The 26398-nt window shown below is 44.8% G+C and overlaps 3 protein-coding genes across 12 annotated transcripts in view; 1 reads left to right on the top strand and 2 right to left on the bottom strand.

Moving 5' to 3' along the window:
* The window catches only part of PMS2 (PMS1 homolog 2, mismatch repair system component), a 22067-nt gene extending 4857 nt beyond the window's left edge, over positions 1–17210 (bottom strand). For 2 of the 4 annotated variants that reach the window (XM_044936217.2, XM_044936218.2), the window contains exons 1-12: positions 16970–17210; positions 14735–14874; positions 13948–14034; positions 13661–13763; positions 12269–12452; positions 9672–9839; positions 8856–8953; positions 7455–7554; positions 5877–5961; positions 4769–4924; positions 2957–3824; positions 1114–1281 (exon numbers count right to left, since the gene is read on the bottom strand). In XM_044936217.2, coding sequence (XP_044792152.2) covers positions 1114–1281; positions 2957–3824; positions 4769–4924; positions 5877–5961; positions 7455–7554; positions 8856–8953; positions 9672–9839; positions 12269–12452; positions 13661–13763; positions 13948–14034; positions 14735–14874; positions 16970–17061 — 2249 coding nt within the window. In that variant the 5' untranslated portion in view covers positions 17062–17210. Of the gene's footprint in view, positions 1–1113; positions 1282–2956; positions 3825–4768; positions 4925–5876; positions 5962–6652; positions 7033–7454; positions 7555–8855; positions 8954–9671; positions 9840–12268; positions 12453–13660; positions 13764–13947; positions 14035–14734; positions 14939–16969 lie in introns of those variants that run through there. The other 2 variants (XM_044936219.2, XM_044936220.2) reach the window with 2 other exon arrangements.
* On the top strand, positions 17206–25402 carry AIMP2 (aminoacyl tRNA synthetase complex interacting multifunctional protein 2). Of its 2 annotated transcripts, none has more exons than XM_006044302.4 (4): positions 17206–17337; positions 21858–22064; positions 23892–24123; positions 24873–25402. In XM_006044302.4, exons 1-4 carry the CDS (start codon positions 17323–17325, stop codon positions 25259–25261), a joined length of 843 nt encoding a protein of 280 aa, XP_006044364.3. In that variant the 5' UTR covers positions 17206–17322; the 3' UTR covers positions 25262–25402. The 2 variants fall into 2 exon arrangements, with proteins under 2 accessions (XP_006044364.3, XP_006044363.3); XM_006044301.4 differs by having other exon boundaries at positions 17323–17457.
* Positions 25399–26398, bottom strand: part of EIF2AK1 (eukaryotic translation initiation factor 2 alpha kinase 1) — a 35978-nt gene continuing 34978 nt past the window's right edge. For all 6 annotated transcript variants that reach the window (XM_025274523.3, XM_025274524.3, XM_025274522.3 and 3 more), the window contains one exon: positions 25399–26398. In XM_025274523.3, the coding sequence (XP_025130308.3) occupies positions 26297–26398 (102 nt within the window). In that variant the 3' untranslated portion in view covers positions 25399–26296.

The following is a 26398-nucleotide window of genomic DNA, read 5'->3' as shown; positions in this document are numbered from 1 at the left end:
AGCAGATAAACTAGGTAAGGGTGCCAGCTGAGAGACGGTTTCAGCAGTAACTTCTTCATGACGGGATCTGCTACTGCTGGGATCTGAGTTAATTACATAGTTTAATTTCCCAAATGAAAACCCATGACCTCTCCTTACAACTCTTACTAAAGATTTCTGGTTTACATGCTACACAACCACACCGCCTTGTAAAGTGGTCAGTGTAACACATTCAATTTGGCTAAAGAGAGAGAAATACCAAATTCTGCAGTGACTAATTACTGGAATTGCTCTACCATAGCTGAGGACAGACACACAGGCACCACTGACCTTCTGAACACGTGAAGTGAAGTGAAGTGTTAGTCGCTCAGTCGTGCCTGATGCTTTGCGACCCCATGGACTGCAGGCCACCAGGCCCCTCTGTCCGTGGGATTTTCCAGGCAAGAATATTGGAGTGGGCAGCCATTTCCTTCTCCAGGGGACCCACATACTCTAAATAGACATACTATAAACTGTCCTTCATCAAAAGGATTTCCTGGCCAACCAGTGATGGGCATTTTTGAATAGCTAAAAAGCTGTTATCGTTAAAGAACCCATCAGCTGTGTGACCTTGGGCAAGTGACTGAACCTCTGTGTGCGTCTTCAGTGTTATCACCCGTGAGATGATGGTACTACACAGTAACTATTTCAAAGGGTTGTGAGGATTAAATGCAAAATTTTCAACATTGCCTGGCACAAAGTAAGCACTACATAAAGGGCAGGTATGACTATTAACATGCAAAAAGTGTGAAATCTGCTTTAAGGATATTTAGGACCAAAAAATATAGATAGATAAAGATTTGTTGTTTGCCAAGCTGTATCTGACTCTCTATGACCTCCCCCCACAGACTGCAGCCCATCAGGCTCCTCTGTCCATGGGGTTCTCCAGGCAAGAACACTGGAGTGAGCTGCCATTTCCTCCTCCAGGGGATAGTCTCAGACCGGGGATCAAACCAGAGTCTCCTGCCTTGGCAGGCAGATTCTTTACCACCGAGAATCTGGGTAACCACCAGGGAAGCCAGAGATAAGACACACCTATAAGCTAAGTCTGGGATGTGAAATGACACTGAATTCTGAGCACTGAGATGCACTTACGCTATAAGCCTTTGACCCTGGAGAACAGTGTGCTGCTGAAGCATCTCGAAGTTGTATTTCTCGTCCGTGGCATGCTGGTCCACTATGAAGATATCTGCATTCAGCTTGGTGATGATAAACCCCAAGTTAAACTGACCAATGATTTCCATTTCTGCAAACATCGTTTTGCTGTGTGTAGAAAATATCAATTAGAAAAGTTTTTTTTTTTTGGGGGGGGGTGAGGGTGCCACACTCCACGGCTTGTGGGATCTTAGTTCTCCCACCAGTGATTAAACCAGGGCTGAGTCCTAACCCCTGGACTGCTAGGGAATTCCCATTTTAGAAGACATTTTTAAAGATTCTTTCTCTGATTAAAAAAAAAAAAAAATACAAAAACACAAAGTCCCTAATAATCACACTTTCTAAAGATAACACTACTTATTCAGGCATTCACCTAACTGCCCTGTGACTCAGTCACTAAATTATTGATGATTTGGTGCATATGCTTCCAGGCCTTTGTCTGTACATTGTTTAAAACAAATGGAATCAATTCTTCATACTCCAGGCACTTAACAGTGCATCTCAGATATCGTAGGAAGACAGGGCATGACAGAAAGCAAGGGGGAAGCCGCTGCTCCCACTTGGTCTTGCAGAGTCCCTCCAGCGCCCCCTGCTGATCACATCTAACAGTGCACCAAGAGAAAGGCTTATATGGTCCAGCCTCCAGGACTGCGACTGAACACCAATCAGGACCGCAAAAGCAGGGCTAATGGGGGATTTGGAGCCGTGAGGCAACAAACTGATATAATTTGCACAAATACCAACTCCTTGGATCTAACTGCTCTTTCAGGAACCGTCTGAGTCTGCTCTGGTTCCCCAGGGGGATTCCCCACAGGAAAAACCTGTGCAAGCCTGAAGACCCTGGTCTTTTCATGTCTTTGGCAGGTGTATCTCCCGGCATAAACCAGAACTAGAACCTAGCATCTGGGTTCAAGAAACAAAGCTTTACAGCTTGGTGTGTGCTCAGTTGTGTCTGAATCCTTGCGACTCCATGAACTGTAGCCGGCCTGGCTCCTCTGTCCCTAACAATTTTCTCTGTCCAAATATTTTTAAAACAAATGATAAGAAAAGTACAAGTTAAATATTTTGGCCTTCCCTGGTGGCTCAGTGGTGAAGAATCCTCCTGGCAATACAGGAGACACAGGTTTGATCCCTGATCCGGGAAGATCGCACGTACCTCAGCGCAACTGAGTCTGTGCTCCAGGGCCCGGGAGCTGCAACTACTGAACCCTGCTCACCCCAGAGCCTGTGCTCTGCGACGAGAGGCCGCTGCAGAGAGAAGCCTGAGGACTCCCAACGAGAGCAGCCCCTGCTTGCCACGAGAGGAAGTCCACAGCGCAACGGAGACCCAGCACAGCCAAAAATAAATAACTGTCTTTTTAAAACTAAATATTTCAAGAGAATTTCTCATTTTTTAAGAATCACAATGTTAGACATGATTATTGTCAAGAAAATAGCAGTGACTAGTGTTTTCTATTATCTGTATTACGGATATTTTACTTTAAACTGCCTTTTTTACTTAACCTTATCTGATACCATCTTCTTGAAATCATAGCTTTGGTAATTCTCCCTCATACACATTAAATGGAACGATGGATAATAGCAATAATGTTCCCCAAAGGTGCCCTGAATTCAATGCAGGGAGAAGTCACCATGGGCTGAAAACCTCCAGGAAGAGGATTGAAATTGGGGTCAAGAAGGCTTTGATTTGGACCAAATCTGTAAGAAATATAAGGAAAAAAATCCTTGCAAGGTTTCAGGTTGCAGAACTACATGGTAAGAGTTCTTTAAAGAAAATTGTTACCTGATCTCTTTTCTTAGTTCGTCTTCCGCTGCTTGATTTTCTCCAGGGCAAATCTTTGCCCGAAATTTCCTATAATTCTGTTGACTTTCTCGCTGCTGTTCTTGCTGACACAACTGCTTTATTCGTTTGGCGAGAGAACTCATGGAAAAATCAAGGGGCACTATTTTCTTGTCAATTTTCACAGCTACATCCACTGTAGCTGACGCACTCTGGGCTTTCACCAACTCTGGAAGGACATCGGGATTTAAAGGAATCCCTTCTTTTTTAAAACGCTTTGCGTTTGGGGATGAGAGCTTTGTGGGCTGCAGCAAGACTCTAGATGTGGAGCCACTTTCTTCTTGGTTTAAATGGCACTTTGTGCCTGAAAGACGATGGTCAGTTTCAGGTAACTTTTCCCGAGACTCCACATTTTCTTGGGAAAATCTGTCTTCGGGGGAGCTTGCCACCCGGTCAGTGCTGGGGTGGCTGCTTGTCTCGGGGGTGCTGGATGCCTCCTCAGAGCCGGCAGATGCGCTGCCGTGCCCCGAGTCCTCCTCCATCTCCACTCTGCCCATCAAGTTGTGGGGCCCCTGAGCAGAAGTCCTCCCTTCCTCCCCAGGTTCAGAGACGTGCTTCCGGGAGCAGGGGGGCCCCAAAGCTCTAGGAAACTGGGCACTGCTTTTCTGCCTCGGAGAAACCCGCCTCGGATCAGTGGCCTTCGGACCCCGGGACTTATTCTCAGTCGAGTGACGAAGGGAAAAGGTTTCTCTCAGTCTGGAAATGGTCACTACCCTTTTCTCTTCTCCATGAGTCCTTAACGGGGCAGGATCATCCTTCTTTTCTGGCTCAGGCTTCTCCATCTCTGCCGAAGGCCTCTTTATTAAGTGACCTAAGTAGATGCAAACAGAGAAGGGCATCAGAGGCTGTGCAGAAATGGAATTATTGTTGCTTAGTCACTAAGTTGTGTCCGACTCTTTTGCAACCCCATGGACTGAATCTCATAGCTGTTCTCCAGGTAAGAATACTAGAGTGGGTTGCCATGCCCTCGTCCAGGGGATCTTCCCAACCTAGGCACTGAACTGTCTCCTGCATGGGCAGGCAGATTCTTTAATGCTGAGCCACCAGGGAAGCCCATGCAGAAATGGAATAAGGGGATATTTTTACATGAACATTAAATTTGCACAAGAGGAGCTCTGTATGGCTGATCCAAGGTATGAACACAGTGCTACATGAACCAGGAAGGAGACACGAATTAAAACCACAATGTGATATGGCTATATACTCTTCAGAACAGATAAATTAAAAAAAAATGCTTACAAAGTTGAGGATCCAATGGGATGCTTAAATACTGCTAGTGGTGGGGACATTGGTACAGCCGCTTTGTAAAACTCTCTAGGACAAGTCTCATCTCAACGTGCCACGCAGCGATAAACACACGGGGGATGTGAAGGCAAATGGCAAAGTAAGAACCTTGCCCCAGATTCCCTCCTCCATAAGAAATAGGAAAAAATGGCAAGAATTATCAGAATCAACTTGTTCAGAACTCTGGAAATGGACAAAAGACTTGCCAAAATCAGGGCATGTTTACTGAAAGCAAAGGGGTGAGTCTTGGTAAGAACGGACCCCTGTGTGATAACAGAGGCGGCTTGGGTCTCTTTTTACCCGGATTACCGTAAAATCTGCAGCAACATGCTTTCTAGGGTGACACATCTTCTCTGTCTAAAAAGGGAGATTTTCTTTCATGCCAAAAAAAACTTTACCTCCAAAGAAACTGAGGACAGTACCAGGACAAGGGCAGCCTGCAGAAGCCACACACGCTGGTGTTTTTCTTACCTTCCACATCTAGCAGCGGCTGCTGGCTGACCTGGAGTTTGTTAACATCACTCTCGAACATTCCTATCAAAGACGTCTTTAAAACTGCCAACAAAAGCTTCTCCTCTTGCAGGAAAATTTGCCTTTTATCTGGAGTAACGTTGATGTCGACACATGCTAAAGCAAAATAGAAAAGATGCTGATTAAGTCCACCTTAAGCAAACAGATGAACTACACAAGCACTTGAGTAGGAAAATTGCAAAAGAAAAAAAAGCAAATAAACCCATGAAAAGATAGGTTAAAATTGCTAACTAAACTGTCATTTTCATCACCTACTGAATCTGCTTAAAACTTACAATCCCTAGTACATTGTTGATAGATGTATAAACTGGTATAACAGGATCACATTCACTGACCCAGTGATTCTACTTTTAGGAGTTTATCTTAAAGAAACAATCATAGATATAGATAATGATTTATCTATAAGAAAAGAATTTAAATTTCCAAAAGCTGAAAACAACTATAATAAGCACAAACATAAAAGTTCACAAATCAAGATATATCCACACACCGAAATACAATACAGCTATTAATATTAGAATCATGTTTCTGAAAAGAAATGTTTACATCTAAGGTTAAAGAGCACAATACAAAATTTTCCAAAATTATTTTCCCATTCCAAAAAATATGGATAGATATGTATTATACCATTAGGTATATATATTTTTAAGGTGTGCACATATATATTTCTAAGCATCTAGAAAAAACACTGGATAACAATAAACCATAATAACAGCTATCAGAAGAAAAATACCTAGATGAAATGAATTATTTTCAAAATCAGGGAAAACATTTAGTCGACTTTCTCCCTTGGCTGACATGAAAAAGTCACATTTTCCTAAAAACACAATCACAAAGTTCCAAGTAGAAAGCAGGAAAGCCTGTATAAAAAAAATAAAAGTCTAAAATAAAATACTTTTTTTTAATTTTTAAAATTGTTTAGTTTATAAAAATGTATATAGCCATTAACTGTTCTATAAAAATTTCCAGTCATATCCGAGCTTTATAATTTCATTTTATTCCTTCAGGAGTAAGTCACCAATCTTACTGAAACCTCAGCAGAACTTACCCGAATCAACAGAAACATTAAGAACAATGAATGGGTACTGATGCCGATTATACATGTGATAGACCTCGTTCACAAGTCTGGAAACCTACACAAAGAATCAAAGATTAGAAAAGAATAAAATGTTTCTTTCCCCAGTGTTCTAACAACACTCTATAAAATGATACATTTTTAACAGCTTTCTTGAGGTAAAGCTGGCCTAAAACAAATTGAGCTTAAAGTGTACAACTTGATAAGTTCTGACATATACATACACCTGCGAACCCATCCCCACAATCAAGCTAATGAAGATACCAATTACCTCAAAAAGGTTTCCTCTTGCCCCTCTAAGGGGTATTTTTAAGCACAGATTCATAAAACTGAATCTTTTTCCAATATGAAGATGTTCTTGAAGAGATGTCAGTAAAATGTGATATAGTTTAAATGCTCATAAAATACATTTTATGCATGTACATAAGTGTATTTATATGACTTAATAATGAGACTATCAAATGGCATTACAGATAAGCCATAAAATCACACCCATTATAACACAGTTTAAAAATTTAGAAGCTGAATCATATCTGGTTGATAGAAGTAATTTGGAGGAATTCTCTGCCTAGTGGTTAAGACCATACTTTCATTGCTGAGGGTGTAGGTTCAGTCCCTGGTTGAGGAACTGAGACCCCACCAGCCATGTGGCACAGCAAAAAACAAACCAAGTAATTTTGAACAATCACTGGAAAACTGAAACTATTACTGAGGGATAATGTTGCTGAAGATGCAAAATCAAAACTGACCATTAACAAACGCTATAATCATATCAAGATGATCAGTTTTAGTTTGAAGCAGAAGCAATCTGGGCCTTATTTTCCTGGAAAATGGATAAAACAAAGAGAAAATACAGAGGCAGGTGCACATGTGTCATTCTACATCAAAGAGTCTAGATCAAATAGTCAATATTTTAAAATGCTTACTGTCTTCTAATAGTGATAATTTTTATTATAATAAATATATTGGTTATTAATATATGTCCATATGTATGCACACACACAGATGTATAATTGAAACCACTGTGTGGTACTCATTTTCAAAGGTCTAAAAAAATTTAATTTATACATAACCAACAAGGACCTACTATATAGCACAGGGAATTCTACTCAATATTCTGTAATAATCTAAATGGGAAAAGAATTTGAAAAAGAATAGATATATGCTATGTGTATAATTGAGCCACTCTGCTGTACACCTAAAACACAACACTGCAAATCAACTACATTCCAATGTAAAATAAAAATCTTTTTAAAAAGAAAGCGAGACATTCTAAAAATATTTTTTAAATGACAATAATATAGCATTGTTGGTTTAAATAATATATTTGCATAAAAACATGCTTTTAGAATAAAATTGATTAGAAGAATAAAAAAAAGATAATTTACTCATGTTTTTGAGTCAGAATTTCAAGTTCCATGTAAATTGCCTGTGTCAGAAAATGTTATTTAAAAAAAAAAAAAAGAAAGAAAGAAAATATTATTTAATAAAAAATAAAATTAAAAGTGAAGGCTAAAAGAAAAAAACTAATCACCCCAAATTTTGAAATACCTTTGATGGGTCGCAAGGCCGCCGATTGATAAAGAAAAACTGTCTGTCCGTTGAACTTCTTCCCACGCCATGAGCACAGTGCGAAATAAAACCTGAGATACTGTTCAATGTTAATGCCATTAGGGCAGGATTCCAGAGTGGAAAGGATCAGACACATATCACTCAGCACCTTCTCAAAGTGAAGAATAAAAACATAATCCCCAGTGACAAGCTGACAGGTATTAACATTTCAGGTAATGTGTGTCTGTGCTCCATTGTGGTGAATCATGAAAGAAATACAGACCCTCTGGAATGTCCCAAGATCCCATTATTGACAAATCCACCACGGGTAACTCAGTGGTTTCAAAACCGATTCATTTCGGCTCTCACTTTCCCTATTAAGTCCTCGGCCTCCACATAAGGAGCGGGTCTCACCCTACATTCACATTCTAGAACCTTCGTGCAGTCCCCAACGAGCTGTCCACGGAGCCCAGGGACCTGAATCCAGGCTCTTTGCCCACATTCTCCTTCCTTTTAAAATCTGTTCTCAGTCAGCAAACTTCTATCAACTAACGCACTGGTTATGGGCTTATTTCACCTGAGATCTACCCCTGGGATATCCGAGTTTCTGTAAGACTGATACTGTAACATAAAAAGGTGAATCTTCATCTTTAATTTCAGGCATAAGCCAAAGGCAAGTGGACGGATGGTAAACAATATGGGCTGTCACAAGATCAACCCTGTTTATGGAAAAGTGTCTATATTTTTCTTACACTAAACGTAATGGTGCTGGGGGACTTCCCTAAGATCCAGAGTTTGGGGTCCAGCCACTGGACCACTGCAAGAGGCCCAGGCTCAATCCCTGGTTGGGGAATTAGATCCCACATACCACAACTAAGAGTTCACATGCTGCAACTAAGAATAAATAAATGAAGGAGCCTGCATGCCACAGTTACAGATCCTGCACGCCACAACTAAGACCCCAGTACAGCCAAGTGGGTAAATCATTATTTAAAAAATGATGACGATGATGCTGGATTGGACTCTGAATAAGGCACCAGGCTAAATAAACTGAGCCTCTACCCCTCTCTGCCAGATCCCAATAAAATGAAACATTATACATAATTTAAGAGTTATCCTACTTGTTCACTAGACAGAGCCTCTTCTACAAGGGCTAACTCAATAGGAAACCCCCTAAAATGTTACCAGTTACCCAGAACACTGTTTGCATTTAGTACCTGACTCCTTCATATAAACCTGCTTCCTCAGCAGTCATACTGCCTACAGTTTTACGAAGAACATAAGAAACTATGAACTTTAAAAGCATGATCTTTAAAAACAAAACCAAGAAAAAAAAAAAATCTCAAAAAAAAAACAACAAAAAAAAACTGATGGTAATTTTCTGGGCAGCAATCTACTTACCAAAACAGGTTGTGCAGAGCCTGGGAACAGCTCAGCCCATATTCTTCGCAGATGGAGTCACTAGGGGGCAGCTGCACAAAGGGGATGAGGCTTTGCAACTGAAAGAAGTCAAGGTTCATGGTGATTTCATGACCAAGTGAGAACTTCAACTTCCAAACTTCAGAAAGGAAGCTATAACGAGAGTTCTGTGTTTTCCTTCATAGTTAAGCTATCCGTATTAAGAGAACAAAGAATATCAACAGTGGCTTTCTGCAGTTTTAGAGTAATTTTGATTTATTAGTGAAGCGAAACACTTGGGCCTCCTACTTATCCATTACCAATACGTCGCCCACAAGGACTTCCCTGGTGGTGGAGTGGATAAGAATCTGCCCTGCAATGCAGGGGAAGTGGGATCGAGCCCTGGTCGGGGAACTAGTATCCCACACGCCTCAGAGCAACTAAGCACTCGAGCCACAACTTCTGAGCCAGAACGCTACAACTGGAGAGCCCGTGGGCCACACAAGGGAGATCCCACATGCCGCAGAGACCTGACACAGTCAAATAAATATTAAAAAAATTATATGTCAACCCCATGGACAGCAGCACACCAGGTTCTCCTGTCCTTCACTATCTCCCGGAGTTTGCTCAAATTCGTGTCCCTTGAGTCAGTGATGCTATCTAACCATCTCATCCTCTGCCACCCCCTTCTCCTCTTGCCTTCAAACGTTCCCAGCATCAGGGTCTTTTCCAATGCTCTATTCTATTGAAAAGGAACAAAAGACACTTGCCATAATCACAAGAGGGAGAAAACAGCTTTATACAACCAGCCACCACTACCTGCTTCTGCCCAAACACCAATCCGATGTTTTCCTTCATGCTGGAGCTTCCGCTGGTGCACACCACAGGCTGCCGCTTGCCCTGCCCAACCTGATTGGTGCAACTTATACGGACGCCCGCTGAAATGATGCAGTATGCCTGTAACACCTGAACCATCTTGGCGAACTCCTGTTGAAAACACACAAACCCAAGGACTCAAGGTTACCTCAGTTTTACAAGAATCATATGATTCAAGTTACACAGCCAACTCAAGGTTCTCATATCATCTTCCAATAACACAAAACAATTCATGAGTTGAATCTCCCAACATGGCATCCAAGAGAAATCAGGGGATAAGGTTCTTTTGTATGTGTGTGTGCAGTGCCAGCCAATGAAGTAATACTCTTATGGGTACTCTTGTTGTTAAGTCACTAAGTCGCATCCAATTTTTGTGACCCTGTGGGCCAGAGCCCGCCAGGCTCTTCTGTCCGTGGGATTTCCCAGGCAAGAATACTAGATTGGGTTGCCACTTCCTTCTCAGAGGATAAGGTTCTTAATGACACTTAGCTCCTTTCCAAAATATCCAAGTTTTCTGCTTTAAAAATTGAGACATATGTTCCCTTTGATGTTGGAATCCACCCTCTGGAAATCTATCCTTGCTAAAAAAACAGTGGCATAAACAATCAAAAATGTACTATGAAAATGTTTACTGAGACAATCTGTAGTTGTGAGAAATTGAAAAAAACCTAAGCAGGGGCTAATTAATTACAGTATATCCATACAATGGTACCATGATATAGAATAATATAGTACCAGTCGACCAAAAAAGATATCTACAATATACTATATAAAAAGTCAAGGTATTGAACAGTGTATATAATATGATCCTAATTGTTAAAAAAAAAAAAAAGAAAGACACATATGTAGAAAGACTGTATATGCATTTAAAGTCTAAGGAATACAAACCAAAGTCTGGGAGACAAGCAGAAACAGCAACAACTTTCTGCCACACACAATTCCATGTGATTTAAATGTTTCATATTCTGTATCACTTGATTTCCTAATATTAATATTTATTTTGAAAACTTTTCTAAGATTTATGAATACATGAAACTAGGAGACTGGAAAGACAAACCAAGCTATTGACCATGGTCGTCTCTGGCAAGTACAAGTTCTCTTATGCCTATGTTTTTGAGGCACAGATGTGTTTACCATACAATACAAAGTAATAATAAAAGTTTTCTCTGTACAAAAAATGTTTAATTTTTTAATTAAAAAAGAAAACATTTTTAAAGTTTTTCTATACTTTGCAAAACTTTATAAAGTTTTTAACTAGCACAAATTGCTTTAGAGGTAAAGAAAGTTCTAAGCAGCATATGTTTAAGTAATTTTTTGGATTATAAAAAACATAGATACAAAAGAGAAAGGCTCAGGGAAGATAGCAAAAGTGAGAGTAGATCCAAGAAAAACCACTGGTAGCATTCATGCATCTACTCTCCCAGTCCTTTTTTCTATGCTGATTTAGGCCAGTTGCTTTGTTTTTACAAAACTGTAATCATATATACATATGACTGCTACTGCTGCTGCTAAGTCGCTTCAGTCGTGTCCAACTCTGTGTGACCCCATAGACGGCAGCCCACCAGGCTCCCCCGTCCCTGGGATTCTCCAGGCAAGAACACTGGAGTGGGTTGCCATTTCCTTCTCCAATGCATGAAAGTGAAAAGTGAAAGTGAAGTCACTCAGTTGTGTCCGACTCAGCGACCTCATGGACTGCAGCCTACCAGGCTCCTCCATCCATACTATATATATATATATACATCCATGGAAAAGGAAATGGCAACCCACTCCAGTATTCTTGTCTGGAAAATTCCATGGATAGAGAAGCCTGGCAGGCTACAGTCCATGGGGTCACAAATGAGTCAGATACAACTTAGCAACTAAACAACAACTTACATACATGTGATTACATATATACATATTTACACACACATATATATACAGACAATTTCTAACTGCTTTTTAAACACAACAGTTATATAATACGCAGCTATTTCATTTTCATTCCAATTCATAAAAGTTACACTGATTCACTTTTCAGGGAACCAAGAAAAATTATCTTCTTGAAAAATATAGAGAGGATCAAAAAATAGTCTTAAAAGACTCATTTCCCATACTAGAAAACCTTCTAAACACAATTTGATGATTCTTTCCAAGAAAAGAAAAGGATAAATCATCCGAAAGTTGGGTCTTTTAGGCAAAGAGATGAGCTAAGCAACTCTCCAAATATTAAAAAATTAAAGGAAGAGAATGAACAGTCATGCAAACCAACCTGATTGATTTTGAACTACGTCTGGTTACCACACTCTCCAGACTCTCGCAAGTCAGGATTCTAGGTTTATCATGCTTTTTTTTTTTTTTTGGCTGCTCTGGGTCTTAGTACAGCATGCGGGATCTTCAATGTGGCATGCAGGCTCTTTCAGCTGTAGTGTGTGATCTCGTAGCTGCAGCATGTGGGATCCAGCTCCCTGACCAGGATCAAGCCTGGGTGCCCCCACCCCCCAGGCACTGGGGGCATAGCGTCCCAGCCCCTGGACCAGCAGGGACGTCCCTTACCGTACCTTCTTAATATTCCTTTGAAACTCCTTATGGCGCACAGGAAGCGTATAAAATAGCTGCTGCACGCTGACCGTCGTCCCCCTGGGTCGTGGGTAGGGGGTTTTCTGGAGGATTTTTCCATTGTGATCAAACACCAATCGAGTCCCAACCTTCACAGACGTGTGGCAGGTAGAAATAGTCACATCGCTGTAAGAAACAAAAGCCAGCACAGCACGGTCAGCTAAAGACGCCCAGGTGCTGGACGTCACGTGCTGGTTTTCTCACTTCCGTTCTCTCAAAATTCTCCTAAAAAGATGCTGATCCTTCTGAGATCATCAAGAGAGATTAAAGGGGTGAGGAATTGTCATAAAATCTAAAGCTTGGGCCCCAGTAGATAGTGAGAGAGTTCTGTAACTATTTCGTTTTGATAAAAGCCTTGATAACTTGCTTTGGTTAAACTGCAAAATAAAAGATCTTAAAACTTTTGAATTCAACAATAGAGATTTATTTCTCTGTTTAGCTATCATACTACTACTCTAACAAAATCTTAGAAGACGTTGTGCAGTTAAATAAGTGTTTAGCACATTTTTTCCTCAACATCAAATTAAGTTAAAATCAATAGTACATGGCATCTATATTTATCTATATGTTACTTTTTTAAAAATTAATTAATTTATTTATTTGGCATCACCAGGTCATAGTTGCAGCATTCGGGATCTTTGATCTTTCATTGCAGCAGGTGGGATATTTAGTTGAGTGATGTGAGATCTAGTTCCCTGACCAGGAATGGAACCCAGTCCCAACCACTGGACCACCAAGGAAGTCCCTATGTGACAGTCGCTCAGTTGTGTCCGACTCTTTGCAACCCCATGGACTATACAGTCCGTGGAATTCTCCAGGCCAGAATACTGGAGTGGGTAGCCTATCCCTTCTCCAGGGGATCTTCCCAACCCAGGGATCGATCCCTGGTCTCCTGCATTGCAGGAGGATTCTTTACCAGCTGAGCCAAAAGGGAAGCCCAAGAGTACTGGAGTGGGTAGCCTACCCCTTCTCCAGAGGATCTTCCCCACCCAGGAATTGAACCGGGGTCTCCTGCATTGCAGGCGGGATTCTTTACCAACTGAGCTATCAGGGAAGCCTAGCTATGTTACTTTTAAGTTGAAAAGTTTCTGCTTTAATAAGGATAACAATTGTTTTATAATATTATATACTATTTGCTTCATTTCATTTTTTCGTTGCTTACATTTCAGAAATATTACCACCTAGGTTGACAGTACAATAAAACAGAACAGAGAAGCTAGAAGTTGAGAATATTCATATGGAAAAGTGTAAAAAAAATGATTCTAATCAGACTTCTCAATTTTCAGAGAGATTTTTAGAAGGGGTAAAGTTAGAGGATAAAAACATTGCATCACCTCAGTGCACAGAGTGAGCTCAGAGCTTCCCCTCGAAAGCCAAAAGTTTCAACCTGAGTGAGGTCAGCAAACTCCTGAATCTTCGAAGTGTGATGTTTCAGAGCTGAGAGAGAGGTGAAGAGTCTAAGTCCAAGATATCGCAAATGATAGAGCAATGAACACACAGAGTACCCACCCAAGTGACTGGTTTTAAAAGCTGTTTTTGTGTTTCCTAAGACAGTGTTACCCCAAGTTCTCAAATATTGGGCGCAAATATTTTAAAATAGGATTAGCAAAATACCACTTACTTAAGCCTTCAAAATTTTCTTCTTCTACCCCACATCCGTTGTCTGAAACTTCGATGAGCTCCACTCCATAGTCTTTAAGCCTGAGATCTAAAAAGGTTAAAGTACTGACTTCTCAAATTGATCAACATGAAAAGACTTTAGAGTGAAAGACAATAGTTATAACTTACAAAATGCAACTTTGAGTCCTAACTATATTTATTTAAATACACTACTGTCATCTTGTGTATTTTATTCTTTAAAGTCCCTCTTGCCTATTTACTAGCCCAGATAAAGTAGTTTCGTGTTTTTTTTTTCTTTCCTCTTTCCTTCAAGACAAAAATTTTAACACAGCCTTCAAGAGAACAGGTTCTGGAATCAGACTCCCAGGGGTCAGATTTACTAGCTAAAGCTCAAAAAAGGCAAATTCCTTGTGCCTTAATTTCCTCTTTTGTAAAACGAAGATAATTATTGCAATAGTAACTCCCAATCTCATACGATTACTCTGCAGACTAAATGTTACCTACACAGTTCTTAGCACAATGCCTGCCTGGCACATAGTAAGAACACAATAAAAGTTAACTGCTGTTATTATGATTACTATCTAGCCAAGTACTAGGCACATAATAGGTGCTAAATTTATGTTTAAAAAAATAACAATTTCTCAGCATATCAGTGATTGTCTTGCTACAGTCTTATTTTTTAAGCTTAAATAATAACTTCACAGCATATCAATGATCATCTTACTGTTTCTTGAATAAAATAGCATAACCTGATTATTTCTTGTGGTTTAAAACTCTCCCAAACTTACCAATACTAGTTGCACCGGCATCCACACTATTTTCTACCAACTCCTTCACAGCAGTGCTTAGACCAAGTACCACTTGCCCAGAACAAATCTGATGGACTGACTTCCGATCGATAGGTTTGATGGCCTTAGCAAGTTCTGAACTGAAGAAACCAGTTACAAGAGACAAAGCAAGTAGGCAATTATGTATTTTCATCCTGGTTTGAACTGTGGGAAACAATTCATCTCTGTTAACAGTTAACTGGTCTAATCCATCCATTACATTAATATATCCAATAATTATATTCATAAATATAAATGTTGGTCTACAATCCGTAAACATGTCAAAAATCTTCTGAATGGATACGTCAAGTAAAATAGATATTTAAAATCTAATTATACTGGGATCTACATGGGGGAAACACACGTCCCACTCAAGCTATGGGTCAATAAACACTTACAATAGGACTTTCTTTCTTGAAAACTGAAAGTAACATTTCCCCACAATTTGAAAAACCAAAATTTTGCTGGGAAATCCAGTGTTCATGTCAAAATCAAAACCATCTCAAAAATCAGGTACCAGTTGGATTTCCTATCATTGCCTTCAAATACCTGCTCCAGGGGCTTCCCTGGTGGTCCAGCGGTTAAGTATCCACCTTGCAATAGGGGACATAGGTTCAATTCCTGGTTGGGGAACTAAGATCCCACATCCCAAAGAGCAACTAAGCCTGAGAGCTATAACTAGAGAGTCTGTATGCTCAATAAAAGATCCTGCCTGCCACAGTGAAGACCAAAGGGAGCCAAAAAAAAAAAAAAAAAAAATCCCCACTCTGAATCCAGGCTGCCAGCTCCTGTCTCGGCAAAGGCCCTCAAAGTCCTGACTGTACCTCCTTTCAGAATTTTCCAAAGGGTTTGTCTCTGTTTTCTCTCTACTTCAATTAATCCCCCATGATACCACCAGAGTTACCACAAAACTGGTCAAATAATTGTACTTTTTCAAGAACTCACTAGCACCGCACTGTCTGGTGTGTACTGTCATGTCTCACTCTTTGAGACCCCATGGGCTGAAGCCCTCCAGGCTCCTCTCTCCAGGAATTATCCAGGCACAAATACTGGGTTGCCATTTCCTCCCACAGGGGATCCTCTTCACCCAGGGATCAAACCCACATCTCTTAGGCCTCCTACACTGGCAGGCAGATTTTTTTTTTTTACCACTACTTGTCACCTGGACACAGTATATCCTCGCTGAAAGTTTAAGTCACTCAATCGTGTCCGACTCTTTGCAACCCCGTGGACTACACAGTCCATGCAATTCTCCAAGCCAGAATACTGGAGGTACGCCTTTCCCTTCTCCAGGGGATCTTCCTGGCATAGGAATCGAACCCAGGTCTCCCGCATTGCGGGCGGATTCTTTAACCGCTGAGCCACCAAGGAAGCCCAAGAATACTGGAGTGGGTAGTCTATCCCTTCTCCAGGGGGGATCTCCCGGACCCAGGAATCAAACCCGGGTCTCCTGCATTGCAGGCAGCTTCTTTAGCAACTGAGCCATCAGGGAAGCCCATATCCTCGGTAAACCCTTGTTTAAAAAAAAAAAATCCTTCCTCTTCATTTTACCTTGCAAAAATTCTACTCGTTTGTCTTAAATGTAAAAAGTGCAGACGAGACCACATAAAATGGACAAAAGTACCTCTAAAAATAAGTTGATTTGGCAGGACATCCTGGCCCAGCTTTGACATTTGGTGGAGAGACAACATTTAAACAAACACAGAGAATTTGGGATCACGAATCTGACAACTGTGCAGCAATGCTACCCGAAGATCTGCTAAGCCCGAATTCGGTGTCTCTGCGGGTAACCGTGTACTCAAGGAGACACAGAAGCACTGCGTCCTTTAAAACTGTGCAGCTATGCAAATTCCCATGTCTTGAAGCCACCCCTAAAACAACCCTCAATTTAAAAAGAGAGAGAGCGCGCGCAACCAGGTAACAAGGAAAAGAATTCCGTCTACTGGGATTTCAAGCTCCGGGTTCAGGTCCGCGGATGAGTGGCAGCGTCCGGACAGGGAGCCGAATTCCCCACGGACCCCGACCTCAAAGTGAACCCACAGGACGGCGGGTGTGGGGCGCACTGAGGAGCCCGCTCCGGGGTCTCCTTGCCGGCTCGGTCTGCGCCGCGGTCACTTTCCCCTCCGTTCCAGAGGCCTGGAACGCCGTGGGCCTTAGCCAGAGCGACCGCGAGAGAACGCTGCAAGCTCGGCTCACCTCGGCCCATCAGCTCGCTCCATGGATGCAGAGCCTGAGGCGGGACTAATAGCTGTTCGCGCCGCCGCTCCCGCGGGCGCCCGGCCGCCCATTGGCTGCTTCCCACACAGTGCCCCGCCCACTTCCGGATAAGGCCGCGAACGCTTCCCACAGCTTCTTCTCGCTGATTGGTGGTGTCAAAGGTCGAGTCCGTGACGTCGAGAGAGCAGGGGCCAATTATAGCACAGGAACTGCGCTTTCCCGAAAGCCCGCAGCCCGGTCGGAAAGGAGGTGGCAGTAGACTGTCGTAGACTTGGACGGTTTGTGAGCGTTCGTGTCTCTCACCTGCCACCTTCCCTCCTTTGCTTCCCAGGATGCCGATGTACCAGGTAAAGCCCTATCACGAGGGCAGCGGATCTCTCCGCGTAGAGCTTCCCACCTGCATGTACCGGCTCCCCAACGTGCATGGGCGGACCGGCAGCCCGGCGCCGTCCGCCGACCACGTGCAGGTAGGAACGCGCGGCCCGTGCCCCGCCCCCCCACCCCACCATTTCAGTGCGCAGGCGCCAAGGCCCCGGTTCCACCGCCTTGCCTGTCGAGTGCGCAGGCGCCCTGGTTCCACCGCGGGGCCGAGCCGCCGCCCTCTTGTTCAGTGCGCAGGCGCTACCACGCTGGTCGGCGGAGTTCCGGGTCTAGGGTCCGCGGGTCGCCCCAGGTCGGGACCGGGCGACTTGAGGCGACTAGACCCGATCTCCTATTCCCCACCCAGCCTCACGCGCCCGCCGGCCTCCGAGTGACCATAACTTTTACCCATTGGAACATCTATCCCATTTTTTTTTTCCCTCCGCTTAAGACTGCTTAGACTTTTTTTTTTTTTTTTAACCAAATTCTACCCATAGAAAAGTGAGGAATACATCAGTGGCGAGTTCTAAGTAATCGTAAAGCGAATCCCAGGGTCACCCATTCAGGGTAACACGTCAGCGCCCCCACTTAAAACTCCTGCGCGGTCATCGTGTCCTGCGTTTCTCTCTTACTTTGTCCCCTGAGTGTGCGTCCCTGGACAGTGGGGTCTTGCTGTCATTGGGAGCCTGCAGTGCGTGCCCTGCGGTGTCTGGCTGCCCCTTCTGAACGTGATTGGAAGAATCGCTTTGCTGCATGAGAAAGCTTCGCTTTCATCCTCTGGTTTACTGCTCCTTGGCGTAACTTGTGCCGCCACGTCTTTATCCATCCCACTGCCCACGGGCGTCTGCTGGTTTTCTATTTTAGGCCGTTATGAACAGTTCTGCAGTGAATATTCTTGGACAAGAGCAGACATAGAGTATATACCACGCACATAGGATTGCTGGCTCAGTGGGCTGGTCTATATTCAACTGGACTAGGTTGCTTTTCAAAGCGGTCATCCCAGTTTATGCTGTCACCTGCAGTGTAGGTGAACTTTTTTTTTTTAGAGATTCATTTTATCTATTGATTTTTTAAATTGCTTTTAAGAAATATTTGGTTGCTGCTGCAGCACAGGGGTTCTTAGTTCCCCAACCAGATTCGAACCTTTGCCCCCTGAAATAGAAGTGCAGAGCCTTAATCACTGGCCTGCCAGGGAAGTCCGTTGTATTTATTTTTTAATTTTGGAGGTATGTGAATTTCTGGTGCTGGCACCCTCCCCAAAGCTTGTGGGAGTACCGTGACACCCTAATATAGTTTAGTTTAGATCTCCCAGACCTCCAAATCAGTTCACCACCTTTTCATGTTTATTGGGCATTTTGACTTTGCCTCCTTTATAAAATAACTGCTCAGCTTTGACATTTTTACAAATTGCAAACACATCTTAATTTCCCTGCAGGCAAAACTTTTAGTCCATTCTGACTCAGATGAGTGAATAGAGAACTTTTGTGACTCGTTTTCTCTGTCATTCTTTGTCCAAAGAGTTTTCTGCCTCGACTGTAAGGGAGGTGGTTAGTTTAGTTTGAAAGCAAATAACACAAGTGTTGTCTCACTGCAGAGCTAAGGCAACAATGCAGGCATGGTCCAGTGTCTCTCTACCTGGCGATCCCCATGGAGACATACGGTCCAGTGCCTCTCAACTGGACAGACTCATGGAACCGAAAAGGAAACCCCAGAGTGGGGAGCATCACATCTCTCTTGAGACCAAGTCCTTTTTTCTTCTTTTTTTAAAAGTCTGCTGCCTGACTTCCTTTGGGCATTTAACTGTGAACTTGCAACCTAGAAGATAATAACCTAGCAGATGATAGCAATGTGGATAGATAATTAGAAACCTAGCATCTCCAGCAATGGCACCCCACTCCAGTACTCTCACCTGGAAAATCCCATGGACGGAGGAGCCTGGTGGGCTGCAGTCCATGGGGTCGCTAAGAGTCAGACACGACTGAGCGACTGCACTTTCACTTTTCACTTTCATGCGTTGGAGAAGGAAATGGCAACCCACTCCAGTGTTCTTGCCTGGAGAATCCCGGGGACGGGGGAGCCTGGTGGGCTGCCGTCTATGGGGTCGCACAGAGTCGGACATGACTGAAGCGACTTAGCAGCAGCAGCAGCATCTCCAGGGGAAATGAGAGTGACACAAGAATAAACGACTTCTAAATACATGTAGATAACACAAATGGATAAACACAACACGCCAAGTCACAGTCTAGCCTGAGCAAGCAAAACAACAGGCCAGTGTTGGAAAGAGTGGTAGCTTTGAGGCTTCTGGGGGTCCGCTGGTTAAGACACTGCCCTCCTAATGCAGTGGGTACAGGTGCAGTCCCTGGTTGGGAAACTGAGATCCCGAATGCCACACAGCAAGGCTTTTTTTTTTTTTTTTTTTAAAAAAGGTGAGGCAGATCTCAGGTTCCTCAGATGAAGCTATGTTGGACTCTTGATCACAGGTCACGTTCCACATGTAGTACTGGGTCCAGTCTTCAGTGAGTGTTGATGGGTTTTGAATACAGTAGGTATTCCGCCCCTGGTCGGGCCGGGGTGCTATTGCCATGTGTAGAAATGAGCGAAGCTGAGCACAGACAATGCACACACACAGGCTGGATTACAGGACTGGAAGTACTACTCAGGAGGACTAATATCGAGTAACCTGAGGATGCCACATAGGTGGTGGCCTCACTGGTCACATACCTCGAGTACAGACTTATTTCCGGTCAGCACCCCATTATGTACTTGGCACACTGAACTCTTTATTCTTCTGTATTCCACCCAGACCACAGTCATCTTGCATTTCTCTGCTATGTGATCTTAAACAAGAGCAGCAGGCAAGGGAGCTGAGAGCGTGGAGATCCAGCCGTAGGGTAAATAGGCATTAACCAGCTGAGAGCTGGGGTAGGGGTGTTACAGAGGGAACTCCATGAGGAAAAGCCCTGGGGCACATGGGGGCCTGTGCATTTTAAGACCCAAAGGACTGTGTGGCCTGTTTGCAAAGAGAGGGGGAGAATGAAGGGAGAGGAGGTAGCCAGAGGACCAATTGTACAAGCTCTTTATCAAGCCAGGTTAAGGACTCTGCTTTTTAGCCTAAGAGGTTGTTTTGCTTTCTGGCCACCATCCTGGGAATGGGCAGGAGGGATGGATCAGAAGGGTGCCAGGTGGAAGGAAAGTGGTGTCTTGGACTCAGGCGGTGACCATGGAGGCAGCTTATGAGCCACTAGATTCCGGAAAATGGACAGCAGCTGGTGATGAATTGGATCTTCGAGGAAGGCAGTTATGAGCAACGAGGGGAGGAACTCAGTGTTCCTTAAAGTCACCAGCACAGAAATGTGAGCAGCCGCTCTTACCACACTCACGTTGTACAGTGAGCCCATATTTCTACAGACTCAAGGTCATTGCCTTGATGACCCTTCTGTCTACTTATGAGCATCATAACTCATGCTTAAGGGGTCCTTTGTTCTCTTGACTCAAATGAGTTATCTTTTGTGAGAGCTTGAGAATCTAGAAATACGCTGCATATTGTTACTACTGGGAGGCTTCTCACTATTGCTTTTTAAATAAGTATGTAGAGATTTATTTCTCAGCAAATATTGTGTTAGTCCAACTCTTTGCGACCCCATGGACTGTAGCCTGCCAGGCTCTGTCCATGGGGATTCTCCAGGCAAGAATACTGGAGTGGGTTTCCATTCCCTTCTCCAGGGGATCTTCCCAACCCAGGGGTTGAACGCAGGTCTCCTGCACTGCAGGCAGATTCTTTACCATCTGAGCCACCAGGGAAGACCTCAACAAATATTACTAGTTACTTAAGGTATACCAGTCCACCAACAGGCAAGAAAGATGCAGAGATTCAGTGAATGAAGGATGTGAGTATTTCCTGTTTATGAAGTTACACATTTCAGCAGTGAAGAAGTTCTAGATAATTCTAAGATAAGGGAATGCCAGTACTGCCGCAAAAATGATTTGGGGCATGGATCACGCACTGACACACACACACACTACCACCACCACCCTGCCCACCCTGGATATACTTCCAAACCTAAAGACATTTTTTTAGTTGTGTGTGCCCCCATTTTCCTTCCATTAGTATAAATTATTGATCACATTCTTATTGCCACCCCCCTGTCTTTATTCTGTTCATTTACGTAAAGTATTTTGAACTAGTTTGATAGAAGGAACAATCTGTGTTTTTTTTTTTTTTTTCCTCTCATTCTCTGTTTTTAAAGACTTAAGTGCCTGAAGTAGGAGCCTTACAATTTCAAAGTGGTTTTCAGTTGCAGCGTTGTTTGTTTTATAGCATTTGGGGATTGATTTCAGGACCTATGGGACTGAGGAAAATGAGATGATCCTGCTACTTCATTTGGATGTCTTTTGAAAGGCAGGAAGTTTGATGAATTCATGAAACTAAGTAGAAGGCAAGTGGCCAAGTTTAAACAAAGTGCTTTGCCGTGAGAGGAAATGAACGTTCTAATGTTGGTCTGTTTAGGAAGCCTCAGACCCATCTCTTCAAGCTCTTGAGTCCCACCAAGACGATATTTTAAAACGTCTGTACGAGTTGAAAGCTGCGGTCGATGGTCTGTCCAAGATGATTCAGACACCAGATGCGGACTTGGATGTAACCAACATAATCCAGGCTGACGAGCTGGCTGCTCTGTCAACCAGCACCGTGGACTTAAACGCCATGCTCGGACAGGTAAGTTCATTCAGGAAGCTGAAGAACATTACAACGCTGGGTGGTGGTGGTGGGTGCTGGAAGATCGTGCTAGTGTGACTGAAGCCCGGGTTTCCACGTTTTCAAAGATGGTACACAAAGCACATTCTTTTTTCTTCTTCTGATTGTACCTGTGCGGAACAGATGCATGAGCTGTGAGTGAAGCCAGGCAAGCGCTAATGCAGCTCTGCAGTTCTCGATGCAGAGACTGGGAGGACCTTTAGGCAGAGGAGGGACCTGGGAGTCCCTTCTTCCTGCCACTCGTGGCAGCTCCGAGCAGCCTCCGAGCCCTGGGGAAGCAGCTGTTGGGTGTCTCGTGCTTCTCTGAGGTTCCAAGTCAACCTTTGTTCCTCGGGAAGGGCCTGAATTTCAGAGCTTTGGCTGCCCAGGTACAGATATCTCACCAAACCTTCTGTAGTTTGTTGCCGAAAGCAAGACACTGTCTCATACCTGAGACATATTTTGCTTAAATCCATTTGCTCTATTAAAATTCAATTGCTGCAGCTGATATAGGGAACAATTCAATTAGCAGAAAAAGAACATCTTGTTAACAAGTGGGTACAAAGCGTTTGCCCCAAGAATCCCCGCTAGCACCACCCCTAAACCTGATGGTAGAAATGGTCCCGCTCGAAAGCCTAACAAGTGAGGCAGTGCTGCACTGTCTGGCCCAGAGCTATTTTTGAAAACACACGTCCCTCTGCAGTCACGTGTCCCTTCGCCACCCAGTTCCTGTTTGCATGAGACCCCGCCCAGCCAGTCCCCCGGGAGCCAGTCTGCATAGGGGATAAATCAGTGAGCACAACTGTGTCCGGTGTCCCAGGGCCGGAGGGGCCTCCTCGAGCTCACGGTGCTTCAGATGAATTTTGATACTGCAGAAGGCAGGCTCAGGTAACACGATACGTTTGGAGAAATGGAGAGCATCCAGCCTAGGTCCACGTGAAGAGCATCAGTCAGGAGTGGCCTGGCCAGACCAGAGGCCAGATTGTGGCAGGGCTGTGGACAGAAAGCCAAGCCATTTGGCCTCTGCTGTATCAGACGAGTTCATTCGTTACGAAGTGTGGAAGTACGGAAATAAGAGTTTGCATCTAAAAGGGCAGTGCGTGTCGTAAATCACCTGTAATTAAATTTAGAAAACAAAAAGGCGGTGCATTCCAGCACTTTAATTCACAGTCTCCCTTAGCCAAGACCCTTTTCCTCAGGGCTCTTCTGTGCTGTGCTCAGTCACTCGGTCACGTCCAACTCTGTGGCCCATGGACTGTAGCCCACCAGTCTCCTCTGTCCGTGAAGTTTCCCAGGCAAGAATACTGGAGCGGTTTGCCATTTCCTACTCCGGGGGATCTTTCCAAGCCAGGGGTCAAACCCATGTCTCGAGTCTCCTGCATTGGCAGGTGGATTCTTTACTGCTAAGCCACCTGAGAAGCCCCAAGGGGTTCCTCATTGGCACATAAACCAAATTGCTGTAGAAACTATATACTGTTGAGCGTTCAGTTTAGTAAAAGGAGTAATTGCGTGTGTAATTGTTTTTTTAACTTGGGGAAAAACAGAAGGGTCCTTCCCACCGTGTTGTACTGACTTGACGGTAAAGTCACTTGCTTGTGGGAGCATCCGTGTGGGGCTGGAGGGACTCGAGTCGCTGCTGTCCCTGGTTCTCACCAAGCTGAGAGCCGCAGGGGCCCCCTCCCGCCTCAGCTGAGGCTGGGGTGACGGTGGTGCCTTCTAGGAGGTGACACTTGGTGAACTAAGCCTGGTCAGGTTCTGACTCACGCCATGGGGGGTGTCCCTGCCCCGTGGCGGTCTGCTGCTGCCCAGGACCATGGGGCGCTGAAGGACATCGTGATCAATGCCAACCCTGCCTCGCCACCCCTCTCCCTGCTCGTGCTGCACCGGCTGCTGTGCGACCACTACAAGGTCCTGTCCTCGGTGCACACGCACTCGGCCGTCCAGAGCGTGCCGGCCAACCTCCTCCAGTGCTTCGGCGAGCAGACGAGGCAGCAGCCCCGCCATGAGTACCAGCTGGGCTTCACCCTCATCTGGAAGGACGGTGAGTGGCGGGACGGGCTTAGACGCCCACCATGTGAACAGGAAGGGGTTGGGGGGCGCTCCTCGGCCGTCCGCCCTCAGGTCTGACCCTCTCCGAGTCTAGGAACCCCCTGAGGTCTCTGCAGGAGTAGAGGCATCCTTACCCAGAGATGTGCTCCATCCTCTGGGAAAGCGCAGGTTCTGACTCAGTCCAGGGTGGGGGGTGGGGGGTTCTGGTCTACGCAGCCAAGGCAGGGGATGCCGCTGGCATGTTCCAAAGCCTGTCGTCATAGGCGGGGAGGGGTGGACACTGGCGTTCTCTCCTAACAGACGTGACCTGATAAAGGATGGCAGGGTGTCACTTGTTCAGTATCCCACTGCAGGGTGCCTTTCCAGTCAGGCTCCTAGAGGGAAGTGAGCCCATGTCCATCCCGTGAGGCTTGAGAGTCAGGGCCAGGGCGGCAGGAGGTCTCGCTGGTACATGAGACCCCTGGTTCCCAGTCCTCATCGCCAGATCCTGGGGTGCAGATGGTTGGAGGTCCTTCTAGGTTGAATGCTGTCATCACCAAATACCTGAAATGGTTACCTGATAATATAGTTGGCATGCTTTTAACCTAGTTTAAGCTTTCTTGAATATTAGCAACCTTTTAAGTACCACTGGGTGCATGACTGACGGGGCCCCCACCCCACCCCACCCCCACGCCACGCCGCAGGAACACTTCTCTGGTGAGGCCGCCCTTGCTGACGTCTCGTGGTGTTTATTCCTTCCAGTGCCGAAGACGCAGATGAAGTTCAGCGTCCAGACAATGTGTCCCATCGAAGGGGAAGGGAACATCGCCCGCTTCCTGTTCTCGCTGTTTGGCCAGAAGCAGGATGCTGTGAACTTAACCCTCATAGATAGCTGGGTAGATATAGCTATTTTTCAGCTGAAAGAGGGCAGCAGTAAAGAGAAGGCCGCCGTGTTCCGCTCCATGAACTCTGCCCTCGGGAAGACCCCCTGGCTCGTGGGGGACGAGCTCACAGTGGCTGATGTGGTATTGTGGTCCGTGCTCCGGCAGACGGGGGGCTGCGGGGGGATGGCGCCCGCCAATGTGCAGAAGTGGATGCAGGCCTGCGAAAACCTGGCCCCTTTCCACACGGCCCTCAAGCTCCTTCAGTGAAGCTCGGCCGCTGATCTTCAAGGGTTTCGATTTTAAGAATGGTGCTGTTTCGTGCCTATTATTGGTAAAGGGACTCGTACTAAAATCAAAGCCTTTATTTAGGCCAAGGGTCAAGTATCAATAAAAGCATCACATAATTAACTTGCGGTTTTCATTTTATTTAAAATCCATGGACATTGTGTGCGATATACCACGACAGCTGCCGGCAACACGTCGGGGTGTAAACATGAACGTCACGTTGCTGCCTTGAGGAATGTAGGTTTGGGGGACACGGGTCTGTGAGGAGGAAGCCCGTCAGAACCACGCAGGGCAAAGGCAGGGACTTCGCAGCTGCCCGGCGATGGTTGGGGGGCACAGAAGCACAAAGCTTTGAGGGGGTGTGGGTTTGGGGGTGATGCCCGGGTGAAGGTGAAGAGAACAGGAACAGGCTGGGTGACGTGTGCCATGCCGCTGGCTGACGTCTCGTAGTGAGTCGGGCAGTAGTGTGGAGGGCGGGTGGGAGCCAGCAGCTGTTGACTCAACAGCCCAGCGAGCACATGGGCCTGGGCTCCGGCAGAGAGAGGTTCAGAGCACACCGCATCCCTGCGGCAGAACATTCTAGAGGAGGATGTGGTCAGCAGGCAGTGCTCAGAAGTGCTGAGGAAGAGGCCTGCATTTCACGGTCAGGGGTTGGAGGGATGGTGATATTAAGGTAAGAAATGCAGGAGAAGGAGCACATGGGGCAGAAGGGAAAGACAAGAGCAGGGTTCGTTTCCAGCTGTCTCACGTGCAAAATGCCAGCCTTAAAAGGCACTGTCAGAACCTCACTTTGATGAGTCCTGTAGAGAATTACTACATACAATTAAAAGTTACACCAGCTACACCCTAGTAAAGGTTGAAAATTTACACTCCAGTTGACTGTTTAGGTTGAGTTCAAATCCTAGTAAAGAGGGGAAAATTCACACTCCAGTTGACTGTTTCGGTTAGCAGAGTTCAAGTCCACTTTCCTGTTTATAGAGCCCTTGTGGCTAGACGGGCACGCCCCCATCTCTCATGTTACTTTACCCCTTTGTCCTGAGAGAGGAGACTTAGCTGCTTCCTTAGTTCCTGAATTTCTTTCTCTTGCTCGAGTATCTTCATCTGTAGGGTGAGATTAAC

This window comes from Bubalus bubalis, chromosome 24 (genome assembly GCF_019923935.1).
Source record: "Bubalus bubalis isolate 160015118507 breed Murrah chromosome 24, NDDB_SH_1, whole genome shotgun sequence".
Classification (NCBI taxonomy): domain Eukaryota; kingdom Metazoa; phylum Chordata; class Mammalia; order Artiodactyla; family Bovidae; genus Bubalus; species Bubalus bubalis.
The sequence above is the reverse complement of the archived record's forward strand: the minus strand, read 5'-3'. Positions and strand labels throughout refer to the sequence as shown.

Excerpts from the sequence above, each read along its gene's own strand:
- AIMP2 (XM_006044301.4), top strand. The coding sequence starts at position 17,323 with ATGCCGATGTACCAGGTAAAGCCCTATCACGAGGGCAGCGGATCTCTC. Across the intron at positions 17,458-21,857 it reads CGTCCGCCGACCACGTGCAG|GAAGCCTCAGACCCATCTCT; the intron begins GTAGGAACGCGC and ends TGGTCTGTTTAG. Across the intron at positions 24,124-24,872 it reads CACCCTCATCTGGAAGGACG|TGCCGAAGACGCAGATGAAG; the intron begins GTGAGTGGCGGG and ends TATTCCTTCCAG.